General features: G+C 43.1%; 1 protein-coding gene across 4 annotated transcripts in view; it reads left to right on the top strand.

Annotated features, from left to right (window-relative positions):
* Positions 1 to 18,830, top strand: part of LOC125443478 (phosphofurin acidic cluster sorting protein 2-like) — an 84,465-nt gene that overhangs the window by 31,222 nt on the left and 34,413 nt on the right. For 3 of the 4 annotated variants that reach the window (XM_048515621.1, XM_048515619.1, XM_048515622.1), the window contains 7 exons: positions 688 to 812; positions 2,710 to 2,842; positions 3,917 to 4,021; positions 6,188 to 6,294; positions 8,106 to 8,260; positions 10,269 to 10,379; positions 13,392 to 13,500. In XM_048515621.1, the coding sequence (XP_048371578.1) occupies positions 688 to 812; positions 2,710 to 2,842; positions 3,917 to 4,021; positions 6,188 to 6,294; positions 8,106 to 8,260; positions 10,269 to 10,379; positions 13,392 to 13,500 (845 nt within the window). Of the gene's footprint in view, positions 1 to 687; positions 813 to 2,709; positions 2,843 to 3,916; positions 4,022 to 6,187; positions 6,295 to 8,105; positions 8,261 to 10,268; positions 10,380 to 13,391; positions 13,501 to 16,657; positions 16,691 to 18,830 lie in introns of all 4 variants that reach the window. The other variant, XM_048515623.1, reaches the window with a different exon arrangement.

Genomic DNA, 18,830 nt, shown 5'->3' with positions numbered 1-18,830 from the left:
TCTTAACCATTCTTTCTCATTGGAATTTTAATTCAATTCAAGGACCTTTATTAGGCATCAAGAGAAAATACAGATAAAACTGTGCAGTAGTATGATCCAGAGTTTGATGGAGTAAAACAACTGCTCATAGTTCATACAGTACAAACTTCAAGAAAATAAGTGAATAAAAGGAGAGCCAGAAACTTATTTCACAATATCGAGCAGGAACTTGGCCACCATTTCCAACTGCCTGGGATCCTCATTGTTCAGGAGGCAGTTCAGTTTGGGATATGGGGGGCACAAGTGTTGAAAAAAACAAACTAGGTCTGAGATCTATGAATTTTGGGCAGGCTAATAGAACATGCTCCAATGATTCCTCAGAGGTTGAGCAATATGGACATAACATTGGAATTATTGTTCTGTTGTTTATTATGCCGATAAAGGTAATGAAATGAAATGACATCTAAAGGGTATTTGCTGTCCATTTAATTTTTGGTGGGCTGTGAACCCCCTGAGTGTTTCTTTTTTGGTGGCAAGGGAGAAAGAGAACTTGGCAAGGACAGCAAAAGGAAGGAAGTGCTTTTGTCCTTTCATAAAAGGCTTTTGATTTAAGAACTTATCTAGACAGACGTATGTCCATTGTTCCTTCCAACATGGTGCCTCTCTACTATAGAACATTCATTCTCATGTCTTTATTTGCGTCAATAGGAGAACCTTCAGCAAGAGGACTCCCTGGAAACGGAACAAGTTTCTTCATTGGATATCTTCCTTGAAAAGCTTCCACCGAGTGGCAGAATGACAAAGACAGAATCTCTCATCATTACTTCCGTTAGGTATAATGTCTGAGTAGAAGTACTCCAGAACCTCTTTGTTGCCTGGAGATATATGTTTTGATTCTGATTCATTAGCACTTGTGGCCAATGAATTCTGACTTATTTTGCTTCCAATCTAATTCTGCTTTTTCCAGACCAAAGAGTATTCTGACCCCCTGTGCTTTTTAAACTGTGTCCAACATCCTGGCGAACTACCTGTGAGGTCCTGTTGATGAAATGTGGCACTTTAACAAAATTAGCTGAAGCAAACATCCAAAATAACATTGAGACATTGCAGTATTTCAGTTTTACAGAAGGACAAATATGCTGAAATAGGCAGGGCACCAATAATAATCCTTTAAGTGGAGTTAAATAACTTAATTTACTGGTGAATCGTTCAGAATACTCACGCTTTGACATTCCATAAAATGTCAGACAGGAAGCCACAGTTAATGATTCCAACCCTGCGAATTGCAGCCTACGTGGCTAGAAAATGTAAATGTTTAAAGAGCTCCTGACCACACACAATCAGAAGAAGCCTTTATTGGCATAAACATATTGCTAAAATACAATCCATAAAATACAAAAAGGGCTAAAAACACAAGTTGCTTCAGCTGTAAAAAACTCTTAACACATAAAACATCAAATAAATATTGTTATAATATTACAAGCCAATTAATGAATTAATGTCTATCTAGAGCAGGGGTCCCCAAACTTTTTAAACAGGGGGCCAGTTCACTGTCCCTCAGACTGTTGGAGGGCCGGACTAAAAAAAACTATGAACAAATTCCTATGCACAAATGATTGTAAAATGTTTGATTTCACCTTTCAGCCTTTCTGTCAAGGTCTATTTTTAGAACAGTGACCAAAGTATGTCAAGTACAGAGTGGGCTCCAAATATTGTTGGGGAGGCTGTGGAATACCTTCCCCTGTAAAAAAAAGCAGAACTTTCCCAATGAAGCATTCCATCTAACCCAGGATCAGGTATCTTCCTGGGTTCTTTCCTCCCTAGCAGCCAGTGAGCGATTCGCCAGCCTGGCTGATGCCAATGGGAGTGGGGCGGAACAGAAAGCCTGAGAGCAACACATGGAGTAGCTGAGAGGGAAGGGCGGAGCAGGCGTTGCCACATGTAAGGTTTCCCAACTCTGGATCAGAAAATTCATGGAGATTTGGGGGTGCCATCATGTAATTGCAATCAACAGCCGTTGGGGCCAGTTCCTCCTCTCCCTCGAGCCCCCACTGCACATGAATGGAGCCATCGCCACCATGCCTGGCGGGCCAGATAAATCCCTTCAGGGGGCCACATTTGGCCCCCGGGCCGTAGTTGGGGACCCCTGATCTAGAGATAAGTCTATAGTATTTAATGGGAAATTAGCTACATTCATGCAAACGGTGGGGTCGGCGTTATCTAAAATTGGAGGGACCTTAAAAGTATCAGTTGATTATATAAGAATGGGAAAAGGGAAGTCTGGTTCCCACATACAATCAAGAGATTGAACTTTTTTTCTTCCTTTTCAGTATTAAGTAATTCAGATTCTTTCAGTTATTCAGTTAAATATAACCTAAGCGCAAGTCCAGACATAAAGGGGATGCTGAGTATTTTCCAGCTCCCCACCAAACAAAAAAGGTTTTTCCCTTCCCAGAACTGTTTGAAGATCAGCTTACCAAAGCGGTTCTTTTTAGGGAGAACCGAAATATCTGAGAGAAGCCATCTGGAATGGTTTGGTGCCTGGTACCATACAGTTTCTTCTGTGCTTTAATTCCTGCCCTTTTCTGCAATGCCGTTGGCACTTGAGAATACGGGAAAGCATGGCAGTTTTGTTTCTTACCTTTTCCTTCTGTGCTTCAGGAAAGTTGCAGCGTCGAGGCTTCTGTCTTCATTTTAGTGGTAAAGATGCAAACTTTTGCTTCTCTGCAGGTCGGAGGGAAAGCAGACGGGTCGCAGGGGAAGAAGCACATCACTGAAAGAAAGGCAGCCGGCAAGGCAGCAGAACGAACGAGCGAACAGTCTAGACAACGAACGGTCTCCAGACACCAGGCACCATTTGCAGGTGACAGGAGCACTTTAAGGGACCCCTCTCCCTTTTAGGATGCATTTCATTTGAAATGAGGAGGTGTGTGTGTGTATACATATATATGTGTGTGTATATACACATATACACACACATTAAATAATCCAACTTTACAAAATGTTTAAGAGGAATATGAACTGGCAGCCCCTTCAAAGAGTGAGACAAATAACAACCCACCTTAAGTTTGTACTCCTGATTTCAAATTCCCTTCATGCTCGCTTGAAGTATGGAGCAAATATTTCTTGGAATAATGAGACCTAAACAATAGATCAGTAATGGCGAACCGATGGCACGGGTGCCAGAGGTGGCACTCGGTGCCTTCTCTGTGGGCATGCGCAGAGTTTGTCATGTGGGGAGTGGAAAATCACCCCCACCCCCGCACACACACATCTAGGCTGGCCTGGGCCACTGAGCACGACGTGCGCGCACCGCGGTGAGCAGGGAGGACTTGGCTGGTGGGCCTGGTGCCTGTGCTCTGGGTGGCTGCTGCCTGGGGTGGGGGGCAGAGGAGGCTGGGATGCTGGAGAGACACAGAGTGATGGGCACAGGACTTGCTGGAGGCTAGAGCAGGCTGGCCCCTGCTCAAGCTGGTGGGGCGGAGGAAGAGGGAACCAACCATTTTTTTCTAAACTAAACCTCAGCATTCAGGTTGGCACTTTGCGATAAATAAGTGGGGTTTGGGTTGCAATTTTGGCACTCAGCATCAAAAAGGTTCGCCATCACTGCCCTATAGAGCAAAACTGGGATTTATACCAGATCAAACCAATATGCTTCTCATAGATAAGATCTGCTGAGCCAAAGACTCTGAAGGTAACACCAGCGTGTCATCAGCGTATAATATATTCTGAGACAGGTAGATACACATAAAGACTGTAATATGTTGTTTACTCATTAACATATCCCTGGGGTTCTAAAGATGGAGTAAATAACGTGAGTAAATAGAGCACCCCCTGACATGCAGTGTATATAGTGGGGAAACTATCGAATCAGAGACCAGGCTTCTTGATAAAGGTCCTTTATCCCCAAAATGAATTCTGGTATTTGTTTGCACAGATCCCTAGGAAAACTGTGTACGACCAACTGAATCACATCCTGATCTCAGATGACCACCTCCCAGAAAACATTATTCTTGTCAATTCTTCCGACTGGCAAGGACAGGTAAAGACGCTTTATGTTACTATCACATGTCAACTTCAGGCCTTTGCTAAGCTCATCAAAAGGCCACCTGTGCAGTAATATTTTTGCCAGGTCTCTGGCGGCACCAAAAATCTTCCAAGTTTTAAGAAACGAGGCCTACATTTGAATCTTTGCATCTCTTTAAACATTTTTAATGCAACATTAAAATTCTGTGTGTGTTTGTGTATGTATGCATGTATGTATGTATATGTGTGTGTGTGTTTATAAAGCATTTCATTTCATTTTAACCTTTAATGGCATATAAATTATTAGTATGTTTCCATTTAAAAGAGAAAACTTTTAAAACATTTAAATACGGGTGTTTAAAATGCTTTCCAAGAATTTAGCCACTGCCAAGGTGATCGATGGATTACAGTCACTTAGCAGAAAGCGAGTGGTCTGGAACTTGGAGTGCTCAAGTCTTGGAAGCAACAAAGGGTGAATTAAAATCATGCGCAGGTTACTGTGAAGACAGCATTCCAGAAGAATATGAGTTATGGTTTCTATAGATCTACATCCGCAACGGCATAGTCTCTGATGTTTAGGGATCTGGAGGTATCTCCCTGAGGTTTCCGCTGATGGGAAAATATTGAGGCGTGCTAGCATGAATGCTCGACGTTGGTTAATGGATAACAGAGATGAGAGATATTTAGCTCTTGCTCTGTAACTTGTATTCCGAGGGAGCGAGGAGAGCATACAGCCGCCTTTGTTGGATAGAAACGATGATGTTCCAGATCCCTCAGTCTTTCGCGGATCTGATTGAAAATATGCAGTTCACTATCAGTCCCAACATTGTCCAAATCAAATCCTATGGTTCTGATTTTGTTCTCGATGACTTTGAACCAGTAGAATTGAAAGTTGTCTGTGTATAAAGCAATATATCTATATAGATATGTATGTATGTAAAGCAGTGTCCAAGCACCGTGGATCATACACTGTGGTACCAATTTTATCATGAAGGTGACCCCTTGTTGCTCCCAAACCAGTTTCTGGACAATAGAGGGACCGCTGCAAGCTGTCCTTTGCCCAGGTGTTTTTCTCCCCACCATATTCAGCGTGCTGACTATATTGTAAATAGATTCCTTGTACAACTAATTTTTTTTCTGGATTGGAGGTTGCAGGTTTCTTGTTCCATGGTGTTTCCATGTGTTGAAATTGTTCTTATGAAAGTTTCTACGCGTATTCTGATTTTTACCTTTTTTGAGTGAGTTAATTCTGTTTGTATTGGTCCATGATCTGGGTGCATATTGAATCATTCAAATACCAAGTTGACCATGCTAGTTTACCATGAGGATTGTGCGGTACCAAAGAAACAGCCAGCCAGCCAGCCTGTAATGTAAGCATCTTAATAAAATTGGCCCAGGACAAGTCATGTGATATTCCCAGACTCAAGTTAGATGTGCTAATTGACTTAATACTTTCCCTGGGATTCTCCTGGGACTCTTTACAAATGCTACCTCCTTCCGAACTCTTTTTTCAACTAAAAAGGCGACTCCTTGACCAGGAGCTACAAGTTCTACAAGGCCAAGCGCGAAGTAACTGTTCCCCCTTCTTTTTCAACATCAAATTCAAAACCAATCTGATGGCAGACTATCTGAGTATACTCCAAGAGCCCAAGCTTAGATGGATATACACAAGGGCTCGTTGTAATTCCTTCCCTTGTTCTGTACTCCAAGGGAGGTTTCTTAAAATTGATTCACAAGAGCGGAAATGCCCCCACTGTTCTATAGTGGTGCAATCTATGGAACATATAATGCTTAATTGCCCCAAATACGAAGAAGCTAGGACCAGGCTTTTGTCTCTTCTTCCTGCTAAGTTTAGGGAATACTCTGTTGCTGGGAAGGTTGCATTCCTACTAAACAACTCTTCTTCTGTGATTTTAAATTCTGTAGCTAGGTTCCTTTTAGGAACTTTGGAATAATACCTGTGATGGTTTTATGTATGGAACATTTGCCTGGATAATGCTGGTTGTTATATTGGTATTATGCCTAATAAAGGTTTTATGTATGTATGTGCTAATTGACTTGAGCAGCAATGGGACTTTGCTGTTGGGCTTCTTATGACTAGCTGGTATTGCCTCAGCCCTGACTCCCCAACTGGATTTTTAGATAAAGTGCCCTATTTGAAAGACTTGCATGTCCTTTTTAGTTTCTTTCAGATGTCTTGCAAAAACACGCTCTTCCAGTTGTTTGCACATGCTCGCCTGCTGATATTCAAGCAGCTTTTAGCACTATTGTCTCCAGAATACAGAGATAGTAAGTTCCTTTATTTCCTGTTATCATACATACTTCCCATTTCCAGTTGTCTCCCAGATCTCTCATTTTACCGGCACAGTGTAGCTATCCAGCCAGTCATTTATTATTTTTAGGAGCCCCTGAATTCAGATGTCAGAAAGTATGAAAGTTGCTTGCCCCAAGGGAAGTATGTGCAAGATGTAACTGGAAACTGACTGGGGTGGGTTTTCCGGGCTGTGTGGCCGAGGTCTGGTAGTTTTGCTCCTGACGCTTTGCCTGCATCTATGGCTGGCATCTTCAGAGGCATGTCCCATAAGATCTTTTTTCTACATACCGTATATACTCGTGTATAAGTCGACCCGCATATAAGTCGAGGCACCTAATTTTACCATAAAAAACTGGGAAAACTTATTTGACTTCGTGACATTGTTATAAAGTAGAAAGGGTGTTAGAGGAAATGCAGCAGCATCAATTGAGAGCATCAGTAGGTTAAATGTTTTTGAATATTTATTTCAAAGAGAAAAAAACAGTAAACTGGCTTTGTAAGTGGAAAAGAGGGTCAACAAGAACAATATGGTATCAACAATAACTTTAAAAGTACAAAAACCTTCGCTCAACCAGCAACCAAGCTAAAACACAAGAGTTAAAATCCTTCAAAACTGGATTCCTCATCATCATCTGTATGTCCCAAATGTATGACCTTCCCAACTTAGATTTTAAGAGGGATATTATCTCAGAAATGGAAAGATCTACTATTAGCTTCCATTGTAAACAATGGCCAGGGATGAGGGCACTCCCCTTTGGGGTCAATAACTTTGGATCCCCTGACCCAAACTTCACCAAACCTGGCTGGTATCATAAAGAGAGCTCTCCTGATGTGAGACCAGTCAGGTTTGGTGAATGACTAGTTCCAGAAAGAATCCAAAGTTATGGACCCTCAAAAGGGTAGCCCCATCTACTAATATCTCCCATTGAAAACAATGGGGAATGGGGGCACCTCCTTTGGGGGTCCATAACTTTGGACCCCCTGAACCAAACTTTTACCAAAGCTTTGGCTGGCGGTATCATCAGGGAGAGGATCTTCTACAGAGGGGTATCCTGAAATGTTAGTCGCCCTCCTGCTAGCATAAAAACTGCGCCACCTGCTGACCGGCAAAGTAAAAACACACAAAATTTTTTAATGACCCGCATATAAGTCGAGGGGAGCTTTTTCAGCATTAAAAATGTGCTGAAAAATTCAACTTATACATGAGTATATACGGTACATTGTTCTACTGGTCAAAAAAGGAGCCCATGAGGGCAAAATATTGGGCACAACTCGAGCAATGTGATGGCCTAGCACATAGGTGTCAAACTCGCGGCCCTCCAGATGTTATGGACTACAGTTCCCATCACGCAAGTAACCAGCGACAATGTAGTCAGTTAAATCACTGTAAGGGGACGTTCCCAGGCTGAAACCCCACTGGAAGTCGACTAAAATTGACTCCTTCCCTGGGAATTCCCCCTTGGACACCAGCACAGGCCTGAAAGGCATAGCAGTGACGGCATTCAGCCTGTTTTCTGGGTTTGGGTGCTACGCTGCTGCTCTGTCCCCCTGTGTCAGCCTAAGTGCCTGTATGGCAGCATCCATTCCAGTTTGCACGCTGCAGTGGGTGCTGGTGCCAGCGTAGGGGTCACGCCGCATCCAATGAGGCTTCGCCCCCCCCCCCCCTTTTGGATTGCACAGTTAATCAATCTGCTCTATCTCAGCTTCCACCTTCCCTCACAGAATTATAATGTCTGTTCTGTAACAGTGGTGATGTGAACATGTGTTCGTTCCCTCTCTTGTCTAGCTGCAACTGCAACTCTCAGCCTCCCAACCCAATTAAAATTGCAATTGCTGGAGCCCAGAATTACCTCAGCGCTGTGTTGAGACTCTTTGTAGAACATCTATCTCACAAAACTCCGGACTGGCTCAGCTACATGAGGTTTCTCGTCATACCAGTGGGTAAATATAGATTTATCTTTCGTGAATTTTAACTATTCGTAATTGGGGGCAGCATAATCTTTTCAGCACCAATGGCACATATTGGGATGGATTCCGTGAATCTGTTTGTCTGATGCTGCATGGCTCTTCCTCCAGAGGGCGTGGCTTTTCACCAGAAGAAAGATGTGCCATTAGGGAACAAATCCCTAGTTCCAGTCCAAGGTCTTCCTCAATTCGGTGTGCCAAGGTTGTGTTTGTGGAATTGTTACAGTCCTTTGTGAAATTGTTACAGTCGCATACTGTCCTCATTGTTGACATACTCAAGTTATTGTGGTTTCAGTCTCTGCAACAGAGTAGGAAGAAAAACTAAGAGTCTCTTGGTGCAACCCCAATGCTGGCATAGAGTTTAGTGGGCTCAGGGTTGTATATGTGGTGCAGGAGGGCTTAGTCCAGTGATGGCGAACCTTTTTGAGACCGAGTGCCCAAACTGCAACCCAAAACCCACTTATTTATCGCAAAGTGCCAACACGGCAATTTAACCTGAATACTGAGGTTTTAGTTAAGAAAAAATGGTTGGCTCTGAGGCGTGTGTTACTCAGGAGTAAGCTTGGTGGTAGTTGTTGGCTTTGCTTTGAAGCAACCATGCAACTCTTCAAATGGGTGAATCACGACCCTAGGAGGGTTTACTCAGAAGCAAGCCCCATTGCCAGCAACCGAGCTTACTCCCAGGTAAAAGATCGCGCTTTAGTTCTTTGCATGAAAATCAGTGGGGTTTAACAGCGCTTAACAGAGTTACCTACACTGCTTCCCCAAAACTAGGTCTTAGGTTTAATGCTAATAATCGAGCCCAGCAGCCCAGGCCAGCCTAGATGTGTGTGAGGGGGAGTGATTTTCCACCCCCCACATGATGAACTCTGTTTGCGTGTGCCCACAGAGAGGGCTCTGAGTGCCACCTCTGGCACCCGTGCCCATGGAGATTAAGCCATCACTGGCTTAGTCAATATCATAGACTGCAGTTTCATCCAGTCTGAGCACGTCCAAACATTCCCATGGAGTGCCTGGAGTATGAAAGGCAACTGCTTTCCCCAGTGCACCTGTGGATATCAATTCCTGTGATACCATCACAACCCTCCTAAGGACTACTTCCTCCGGCACACACACAACTCAAGTGACAGGGTGTGCATCATGGGCTTTATGTCATAGACACTTAGAATGCATATCACTTAGAGGGCTTAGGTCAGGGGTGTCCAGGTCTGGCCCTCTAGATGTTCATGGAGTACAATTCCCATCAGCCCCTGCCAGATGCTGGCAGGAGCTAACTGAACTTTGAAAAGGTGATCATGCAGCAAAAAGGACATTTATTAGGATGAATTTCTATGCCATTACTTCAATCCGACACAGAAACGGTACAAATTAAAACATGATATGGCTAGATGGATGCAAAATTTTGAGGAAGACATATCTCATCAGCAATGGGAAACCTTACGGATGAAAGAGATGAACGTTACAGCCAGTCAAACATTAAGAGAAAAATGGTATAAGATGCTTTTATCGGTGATATGTTTACTCTAAAGGATGTTGAGAAGATGGCAAGAGCTAAACAGGGAAATGTTAAGAGGTGGGCTGTTCATTATATGTTGTGGTCATGCAAAAAGACAAAGAAATGGAAAAAAATGCATACTGAAATGCTGAAAATTTTTAACCCCGTCAGACAGGCCATTCCATGAGGTGGGAACCCCACCAGAGAATGCACAAATACAGGTGGTTATTGATTTTGCCTGTGTAATTAATTTCTTTCCCTCAGAATTTAGCACAACCAAACACGACCATTTTCAGTCTACCAGCTTTGATAGACCAGTGGTCTGGCTTAGTATTTATTACGGAGCTTCATTTTGCTCATTCATATATTTTTTGTTGTAATTTAAAATCTCATTTCTATGATGTTGGTAAATCTGTAGATTGAAATGCTAAAAGAAGAGACAGTTAAATCTGAGCAGTGTAACATTGTTCTGTCGTTGCCATCTTATAGGGACTCACCCAGTAGCACAGTATCTGGGCTCAGTTGATTACCGATATAACAACTTCTTCCAAGATCTGTCCTGGAGAGACTTGTTTAACAAGCTTGAAGCTCAAGGTGCTGGTGAGTGTGTCCAAATACCCGAGTGCCCAAATGATGCATGATGCAAACAACTTGAATTGGTAACTTGAAAAAAGTGTTGCTTTTTGGAGAGCCAGCATAGTGTAGTGGTTAAGAGTGAGGTGTACTCTGATCTGGAGAACTGGGTTTGATTCCCCGCTCTGCCACTTGAGCTGTGGAGGCTTGTCTGGTGAACCAGATTAGCTTGTGCACTCCGACACATGCCAGCTGGGTGGCCTTGGGCTAGTCACAGTTCAGAGCTCTCTCAGCCCCACCTACCTCACAGGGTGTTTGTTGTGAGGGGGGGAGGGAAAGGAGATTGTAAGCCCCTTTGAGAAAGGGGGGATATAAATCCAAACTCCTCCTCCTCCTCCTCCTCCTCCTCCTCCTCTTCTTCTTCTTCTTCTTCTTCTTCTTCTTCTTCTTCTTCTTCTTCTTCTTCTTCTTCTTCTTCTTCTTCTTCTTCTTCTTCTTCTTCTTCTTCTTCTCCTTCTTCTTTCTCTTCTTCTTCTTCTTCTTCTTCTTCTTCTTCTTCTTCTTATTATTATTATTATTATTATTATTATTATTATTATTATTATTATTATTATTATTATTATTGCTTTCTTACATTCCCTGCCTTTTGTTGAAATCAGAGTTGTACTGGTTGTTCCTTATATTTCTGTACCTTACTACTAATCTCATTTGCTCATCAAATACATATTTACTTCCATTGGGTCTTCTTTTTTCCATTACCTGCTTGCTTTCTTTTTAGTAGAGGTTGGCACCCATTGTTGGTGTCTGGTTTTTTTTGCCGAGACTGAGAGATAAGTAATATGTCACTGGGTCAACCTCGAGCCCACTAGCTGATAAAGTGTATGATGTTTTCATTTGCTGTATGCACAAGTCATTGAACTGTGATAGAAAAAGATGTATATTAATGGCCTAGTGCAGGGGTGTCCAACTCTGGCCCGCCAGAAGGTCACGAACCACACTTCCCATCAGCCCCTGCCAGTTCAATGGAGGGCCAGAATTGGACACTGGTGGCCTAGTGCAGCAATCCTCACCTGCTGTCTGCTCCCCAGCATCTAACAGCACTTTATTTTATTTATTTATTTATTTATTTATTCATTCATTCATTCATTCATTCATTCATTCATTCATTCATTTATTTATACTTTAGGCTTCTATACCGCCCCGTCCCCGGAGGGCTCTGAGGGCTCTGACAACCGGAGGGCTCTGACAACCAGAGGTCCCATTTAGCTATCGCAACTCGCAGTCAGCAATAGGCCCATCTTCCATAAATTTTCAAACCACCTTTTAAATCTAAATTTAAATGTCATATCCACTTTTTCTATACCATTCCTAATTTTACAGATCTCAGTCATGCCTCACCCCCAAGCCATCGTTTTAAAACTAAAATAAACAAAAACCTTAGCTTTGCCTCATAAGGCAAGCTGTTCAGTCTTATGATCATTTTGGTTGCCAGCTCTGCAGTATTATTGATTGATTGATTGCTTTTGTTAGGCTTTAGAAATAGACAGTACAAAATATTTCATTCAGGGGACAATATCCTTTTTGAGATGCAGTAACTAGATTTGTACATGGTATTCTAAATCTGTCTGGACTAGGAACTTGTCTAAGGGGTTTACTACACTGGCTGTTTTATTCCCAGTCTGTTGCCTTTCCTATTCTTCCTGTAGAGGTTTTTACCAGGGATGGCCCTAACCCTAACCCGAACCTTACCAATTTGTCCCATCACACCCATTTTTTGATATGTCATCTACAGCTATACCTTCTTTTAGTACAAAGCATTCCACCACTGAGCAAAGGGTTCCAGAGCTGATAATTAACACTGATATACCTCATCAGGAGCAGCAGTGGCGTAGTGGCTAAGAGCAGTGGCCAAGAGCAGGTGCACTCTGATCTGGAGGAACCGGGTTTGATTCCCAGCTCTGCCGCTTGAGTTGTGGAGGCTTATCTGGGGAATTCAGATTAGCCTGTACACTCCCACACACGCCAGCTGGGTGACCTTGGGCTAGTCACAGCTTTTCGGAACTCTCTCAGCCCCACCCACCTCACAGGGTGTTTGTTGTGAGGGGGGAAGGGAAAGGAGATTGTAAGCCCCTTTGAGTCTCCTTCAGGAGAGAAAGGGGGGATATAAATCCAAACTCTTCTTCTTCATCATCCTTTTAACAGTGTGCATAATTTTGACTCTTGACTCCTCTAAATGGCGACTGTTCCTTAACTGATCGTCGATGCGGCTGGCCTCTACCTGGACCAGGGCCTTTACAGCCCTGGCCCCGTCCTGGTGGAATGCTTTACCATCTTCTGCCCGGGCCCTGCAGGACCTTGGAGAGTTCCACAGGGCCTGTAAGACCGAGTTATTCCACCGGGCCTTTGGGGATGCCAGCCGCAGACTGCCTGCCCCCTCTGAAGCCCCCACGACAGTTTTGCCATCTTCAGCATTGCCTGATTGCTGATTCCATCTATTTTTGGGCAGTGCTGGCCCTCCTGGCCTTTGGGTTGGGCGCCATCTGTGCATGCATCTGTGCATGTATTTTTATCTGTAATTCTTGGAATTGCTGCTATAATGTATTTTAATGAATTTTAATGTTTTATTGCTATAATATATTTATGAGATCTTATATTGTATTTGTTTTATGTCTCATTGTACACCGCCCAGAGCCCTTCGGGAGTTGGGCAGTCTATCAAGACTAATAAAATAAATAAATAAATAAATAATTTTTACTCTTCTTGCCTACTGAGAAAATTGAAAAATTTCTACAACCGTCCCCAGGGGTTGAGTTTTCCCAAAATGGAAGTTCCTCTACTCCTATTGGCTTTTGCTTGAGGAATATACAGTCTGTGACATTTTGAGTGTAAGATACTCGCATCTGGTTCACTTGGCATTTCAAGTGAAGACCATCTATTTTGTACAGGCTTGGCTGGTCCCCAAAGGTCGCCCAGTTCCTGAAAAATGTGAGTGTGACCCCACTGTCTCATCATGTTGTTTGTGTTTGTTTGTTGTTGCAGTTCAGGAATCGCCAGATATTGTCTCCAGAATAACCCAGTATATAGCAGGAGCAAACTGTGCCCACCAGTTACCAATTGCAGAGGCCATGTTGACATATAAGCAGAAAAGGTACATGACTTTGAAAGAAATGTTTTCAGTGATGGAGAAATCTGGCAGATGGACGAACACTGTTTCAGTTCTGAAATATCTTCCGAGAGGAAAACTATGTTATCCTGACACCATTTCCACTTTTTGTGGCAGGGTACGAATGTGATCAATCAGTCATACTCTGTGTTCAGAGCAGTCCTGGTGAAATGATAGTCAGGACTCGGTGTGTGTGTGTGCGTGTTTTAGACAAAGAAAGTTGTGGCTGTGCAGTGGTCCCTATGGTCAATTCAAACCAGATCTATAATTTGTACAACAGTCCAAATAAGGAACAAGGCACCAAGAAGCGGGGGCTTGTGTTTCGCTGCAGCCTTGTCTTTGCTTCCCATGCCACTGAGGTTCCATGAGACCCAAGTTCCCATCTAACTGCAGCAAGAGCATTTGCTACGCCAAAACGTTCAGGCTTGTGTGTTCTGTCACTTACAAAAAGTCAAAATGAAGTACCTAAAAGGTCTAGACATAGTTAAAGGGGCCACTAAATATAAAACTGCTAAGTATCAAAAACACATAACGTGTTTATGCTCTTCTCTTTATCCGTTTAGTCATGTCCGATTCTTGGATACTCTGTAAGCCAGCCCCCTCCTTGCTTTCCTGTTTGCCACGACTTCTTTCAATTGGTTGATGTTCGTGCCCATGACCCTCTTCATGGTTTCCAACCAGTGAGTCCTTGGCCTACCCCGTTTCCATTTACCACTGACCATTCTGAGTAGCATCTCTTTTCCCAGTGGATTTGCCCTCATCACATGTCCGAAATAGGTCAGCTTCTGTCTAATGATCTTGCCCTCCAGGGACATCTCTGGGTTAATACACGCCAGGACAGCTTTGTTGGTGACTCTAGCTGTCTATGGGATTACAAATTAAAATATCTGCATTTATAGAAGGCCCATTGTACGAAAAGTCTTCTAACTCCCAACTCCCCCAAATCTTTCCTGCCCCTTTTATTTTTCACTCCATTCATAGGTGTCAAACTCGCGGCCCTCCAGATGAGCTCTCCGGGGGAGGGCGGTTTACAAGTTTAATAATAATAATAATAATGTTATGGACTACAGTTCCCATCATCCCCTGCCAGATGATGGGAACTGTAGTCCATAACATTTGGAGGGCCGCGAGTTTGACAGTCCAGTATTCTGAAGTAATTAAGATAGCAGCATGAAACAAACAATATGAAAGAAAACATCTCAAGCTTTGGGTAGATGTTACAATACTAGATATACTGTGACCAACATAATTTAAAATATTGTTACTATTTTCTTTCCATCTGCATTGATGTATTTTTAATGTCATTATCATTGTTTGCTGGATCGTTTGTCGCAGAAGGAGGCAGACCAAATGTTATCAATCTTTGTTAAATTGTGTACACTGTCAAATAGTTTTAGTCATCTCAGTTAATTTTATAAACACAATGTTCGAAACATGGGGGGGGTGAAATTTAAATTATATAATGATCTATTGAAATAAATTGGGAACAGATATAAGACTTCTTGATTTTCCCTTTTCTTGAAAAATTTACACTTAAGATTTGTCTTTATGTTTGGAAAAGCTTTGCAGTTAAAATTCTCTACAGTTAAAATGTACTCTACAATTTTACTGTCCTGATCACAGTACGTCATGAATTATTTAGAAATTTTAGAGATTTTAGAAAATTTAGAGATTTTAAGGCCAAGTTTTTTCCCCGAGGGTTATTGGTTCCTTCTCTCCGTTATTTCATGAGATATGAGTTCTGCATGGAACAGAGTGATAAAGCAAGAAAGGTATTCTAAAAAGAGGCAGGCGAAGTTTCATGAGGAGTCATTTTGGAAAGGGTCTTTTGGGTTTGTGAAAGAGCATCTTCGTGCGTGTTTCAGAATTATTTTTTTAATTGGGATTTCTTTGAAGTTAAACCACATATTGAGTTGAATCCAATGGATTGTTTCAATGGAGCAAAGGATTTCCCTCATCAAAGTGTGATTTTCTTGCAAAGTGTGATTTTCTTGCATTTATTGTTGATGCCATTTCTATACTCTAAATCTTTCCAGCAACTTGAAGCAAAACTTTAATTGTTTTACGATTGGGAAACGGATAACACGCTTTTTCAGTCTGTAGTGGGACATGGCAGAGACGACAATAACTTCTGGTAGACGTTGAGATGAGCCAAAGGATAGCTGCCAAGGACATCCTCAACAGTGGTGCGAATTCCGTGCCAGTTTGGGGCCATACCTGCCTGGTTAGCTTAGACTCTAGACCAGTGATGGCGAACCTTTTCGAGACCGAGTGCCCAAACTGCAACCCCAAACCCACTTATTTATTGCAAAGTGCCAACATGGCAGTTTAACCTGAATACTAAGGTTGGCTCCGAGGTACGCATTACTTGGGAGTTAGCTTGGTGGTAGTCAGTGGCTTTGCTTTGAAGCAACTGTGCAATGCTTCAAATGGGTGAATCATGACCTTAGGAAGGTTTACTCAGAAGCAAGCCCCATTGCTAGCAACTGAGCTTACTCCCAGGTAAAGGATTGCGCTTTAGTTTTCCCATGAAAATCAGTGGGGCTTAACAGTGCTTAACAGGGTTACCTACACTGCTTCCCTAAAACTAGGTCTTAGGTTTAATGCTAATGCCTGGCAGGGAGGGGGAGGGGTGTGGGGGGAGAGGGAAGTAAAACTTTCTCTTTCTGAAACTCGATAAACCCCCACCACAAAATAGCCGAGTCCTTCCTGCTCGCTGTGGTGCGCGCATGTCGTGCCCAGCAGCTCAGGCCAGCCTAGATGTGTGTGGGGCAATTTTCCGCCCCACCCCCATGATGAACTCTCTGCACGTGTGCCCACAGAGAGGGCTCTGAGTGCCACCTCTGGCATCTGTGCCATAGGTTCGCCACCACTGCACTACACCATGCTGGGTCCTCCCAATTATTCTGAGATTTTCATGTTATGATGGAGGTGCAGCAGGGACCCAGAGTTCTCTGCTCTGCTATTTTATTATCACAACAAACTTGTGTGGTAGGTTAAGATGAGAAAAAGTATGTGGTGCAAGATTGCTCAGTTCCTGCGGTTCCTGTTCTGCTGGGCTAATGGAAGAACCCAGTGATGAAAGTGGTCTTCTTTGTAAGTACAGTAATGTATTTTCTTCTTTTGGTTGCTTTCGGAAAAGGAAAAAGAACTTTCATTTTGATTTTAATGTAAGGTAATAGTTTATCTAGATTTCCTTCCCATTCTGTTATCCCACCTTTTTCCTGGGCTGGTCTTTTATTTTTCCTTTAACAGTCTAATGCATACCGATTTGCTCTTTATGGCTGTAGAATTCATGGTCCAAATGGTCAAGAGCTCATGTTTCATGAAGGAATTTTGTGACCCATACAGGCTTCTCCTTCAAACAGAACTTACCAATTTCCCTTCATTTATTAATGGGGGAGAGGAGAATGATATAAGCTGGTTTTGGCCCTTATTGGGGAAGAGTGCAGGGTATAAATGAAATAAATATCCAGGCTTTTTCCCCAGTGGGCATCTATAGTGACTTATACCATTCTCTTTTCTACCATTTTGTTGCACGACAAACCCGTGAGGTAGGTTAGGCTAAGAACGAGTACCTGACCAAGGTTACTGGGTGAATTTCGATGGCAGATTGGGAATTTGATTCTGGGTCTCCTAGCTGCCCCCTCTAACCATTGCACAACACTACCTTGACTGGAAACAGAATGTATTGAGCTAAATATTCTGAAAGTGGGCTTAGACTGGAGGAACTATGCCTAGGATTGTCAGAGTTGCTACATCTTTGCAGGGGACTCCAAACTGTGGTCCTCCAGATGTTCATGGATTACGATTCCCATCACCTCTGCCAGTTAGCCATGCCACATCAGCAACATCTGGAGGGCCCTGTATTATAGCAATAAAGGCTGCAATCAGCTTATTCCTCTGAAACCCAGACTTGTGGCTAAATGTAGTTACTTACCCTTAGGCTGAAGACTCCTTTCATTGTCTGTCCATAGCTTTACATAGACTCTGGCAAAAGGCCACCTTAGCATGGTTTATTAAAAAGCTATGACCATTGGAACTAAAATGGAAGGCCGCCCCACGCCAGCAGGGCTAAAGTGAGGGAAAATTAACAACCAACTCTTCAGCAGACAGCTGTTTTCCTGATCTCGTTTGATTTTTCATCATAAGAAGAACATAAGAACAAGCCAGCTGGATGAGACCAAAGTCCATCTAGTCCAGCTCTCTGCTACTTGCAGTGGCCCACCAGGTGCCTTGGGGAGCTCACATGTAGGATGTGAATGCAATGGCCTTCTGCGGCTGTTGCTCCCGATTACCTGGTCATTGATATTACTCTTGATTTTTATTTATTTATTCAGTATTTTTTTTTACGCCATCCTTCCTAGAAGGAAGTCCTGGGAGCATAGATCGGTTTTCCACTCCATTTTGTCCTCACAATTGCTCTGTGAGGTAGGTTAAGCGAAGAGAAAGTGACCGGCCCGAGGTCACCACAAGCTTCCATGACAGAACGGGAATTTAAACCTCAAGTCTCCAAAACTGTAGTCCAGCACTTTAACCACTACAAAACATTACCTCTTGAAAAGTTCTTTTAACTTAGACGCTAAGTCTTCCACAGCAATGCTTTCCTCCTGGTGCATTTTTCTTGTGGTTGCTCTTGTTTCTGTTTAGTGTTGCAGTGGTTTGTGCTAACTTGCTACGTTCCCTCACAAGATTGTCAGGTCTAATTTTGTTAAATGTCTTAGTGGTTTTCAAACAAAGCTCCTTCCAAAAATTTCATATGAACCCGGTAAATTAGCATCTGTGCTTTGGGAACTATGCCAGGGCCTCAAAAGAAGAGCCCCTGTGAGAAAGTCTGTGTATTAGATTTGCAAGGGTCCAGCCAGAGAGTTCTCCCATGATGAGGCTATGATGGACAAAATAGTGACGGCAGTTTTTCTATGTGGTGCCTGCTTAAAACTGGGCTTGAGGGGACAGCTAGAGAAGCTTCCAGTTCTTTCTAGACATACAAAAACTGGGCAGTGAAGAGCCTCAGTTGCTTCATGGCATGACCTGATGTGGGTCACGCAGCCTGCCCTTTGAGAGGCTCCAGCATCACAGTGTATACAGCATTCCCAAGGAAACGGGGCGACCGTGGCTTGTGAACCCACAAGGAGCTCACAGGTATGGGGTATCCCATTCTTCTGTGTTTGCTTCCTCCCGCCACACCTTCTCTGCCACTCTTCCCTGTCTGTCTTCCCTGTCTCTCCTCCTACCCCCACCCCTTCTCTGTCACTTTCCCCTCCACATGGTGAAGAAGAAGAAGAGTTTGGATTTATATCCCCCCTTTCTCTCCT

This window comes from Sphaerodactylus townsendi, linkage group LG14, assembly GCF_021028975.2.
Source record: "Sphaerodactylus townsendi isolate TG3544 linkage group LG14, MPM_Stown_v2.3, whole genome shotgun sequence".
In the NCBI taxonomy this organism is placed as follows: domain Eukaryota; kingdom Metazoa; phylum Chordata; class Lepidosauria; order Squamata; family Sphaerodactylidae; genus Sphaerodactylus; species Sphaerodactylus townsendi.
This window is presented reverse-complemented; position numbering and strand designations above follow the sequence as displayed.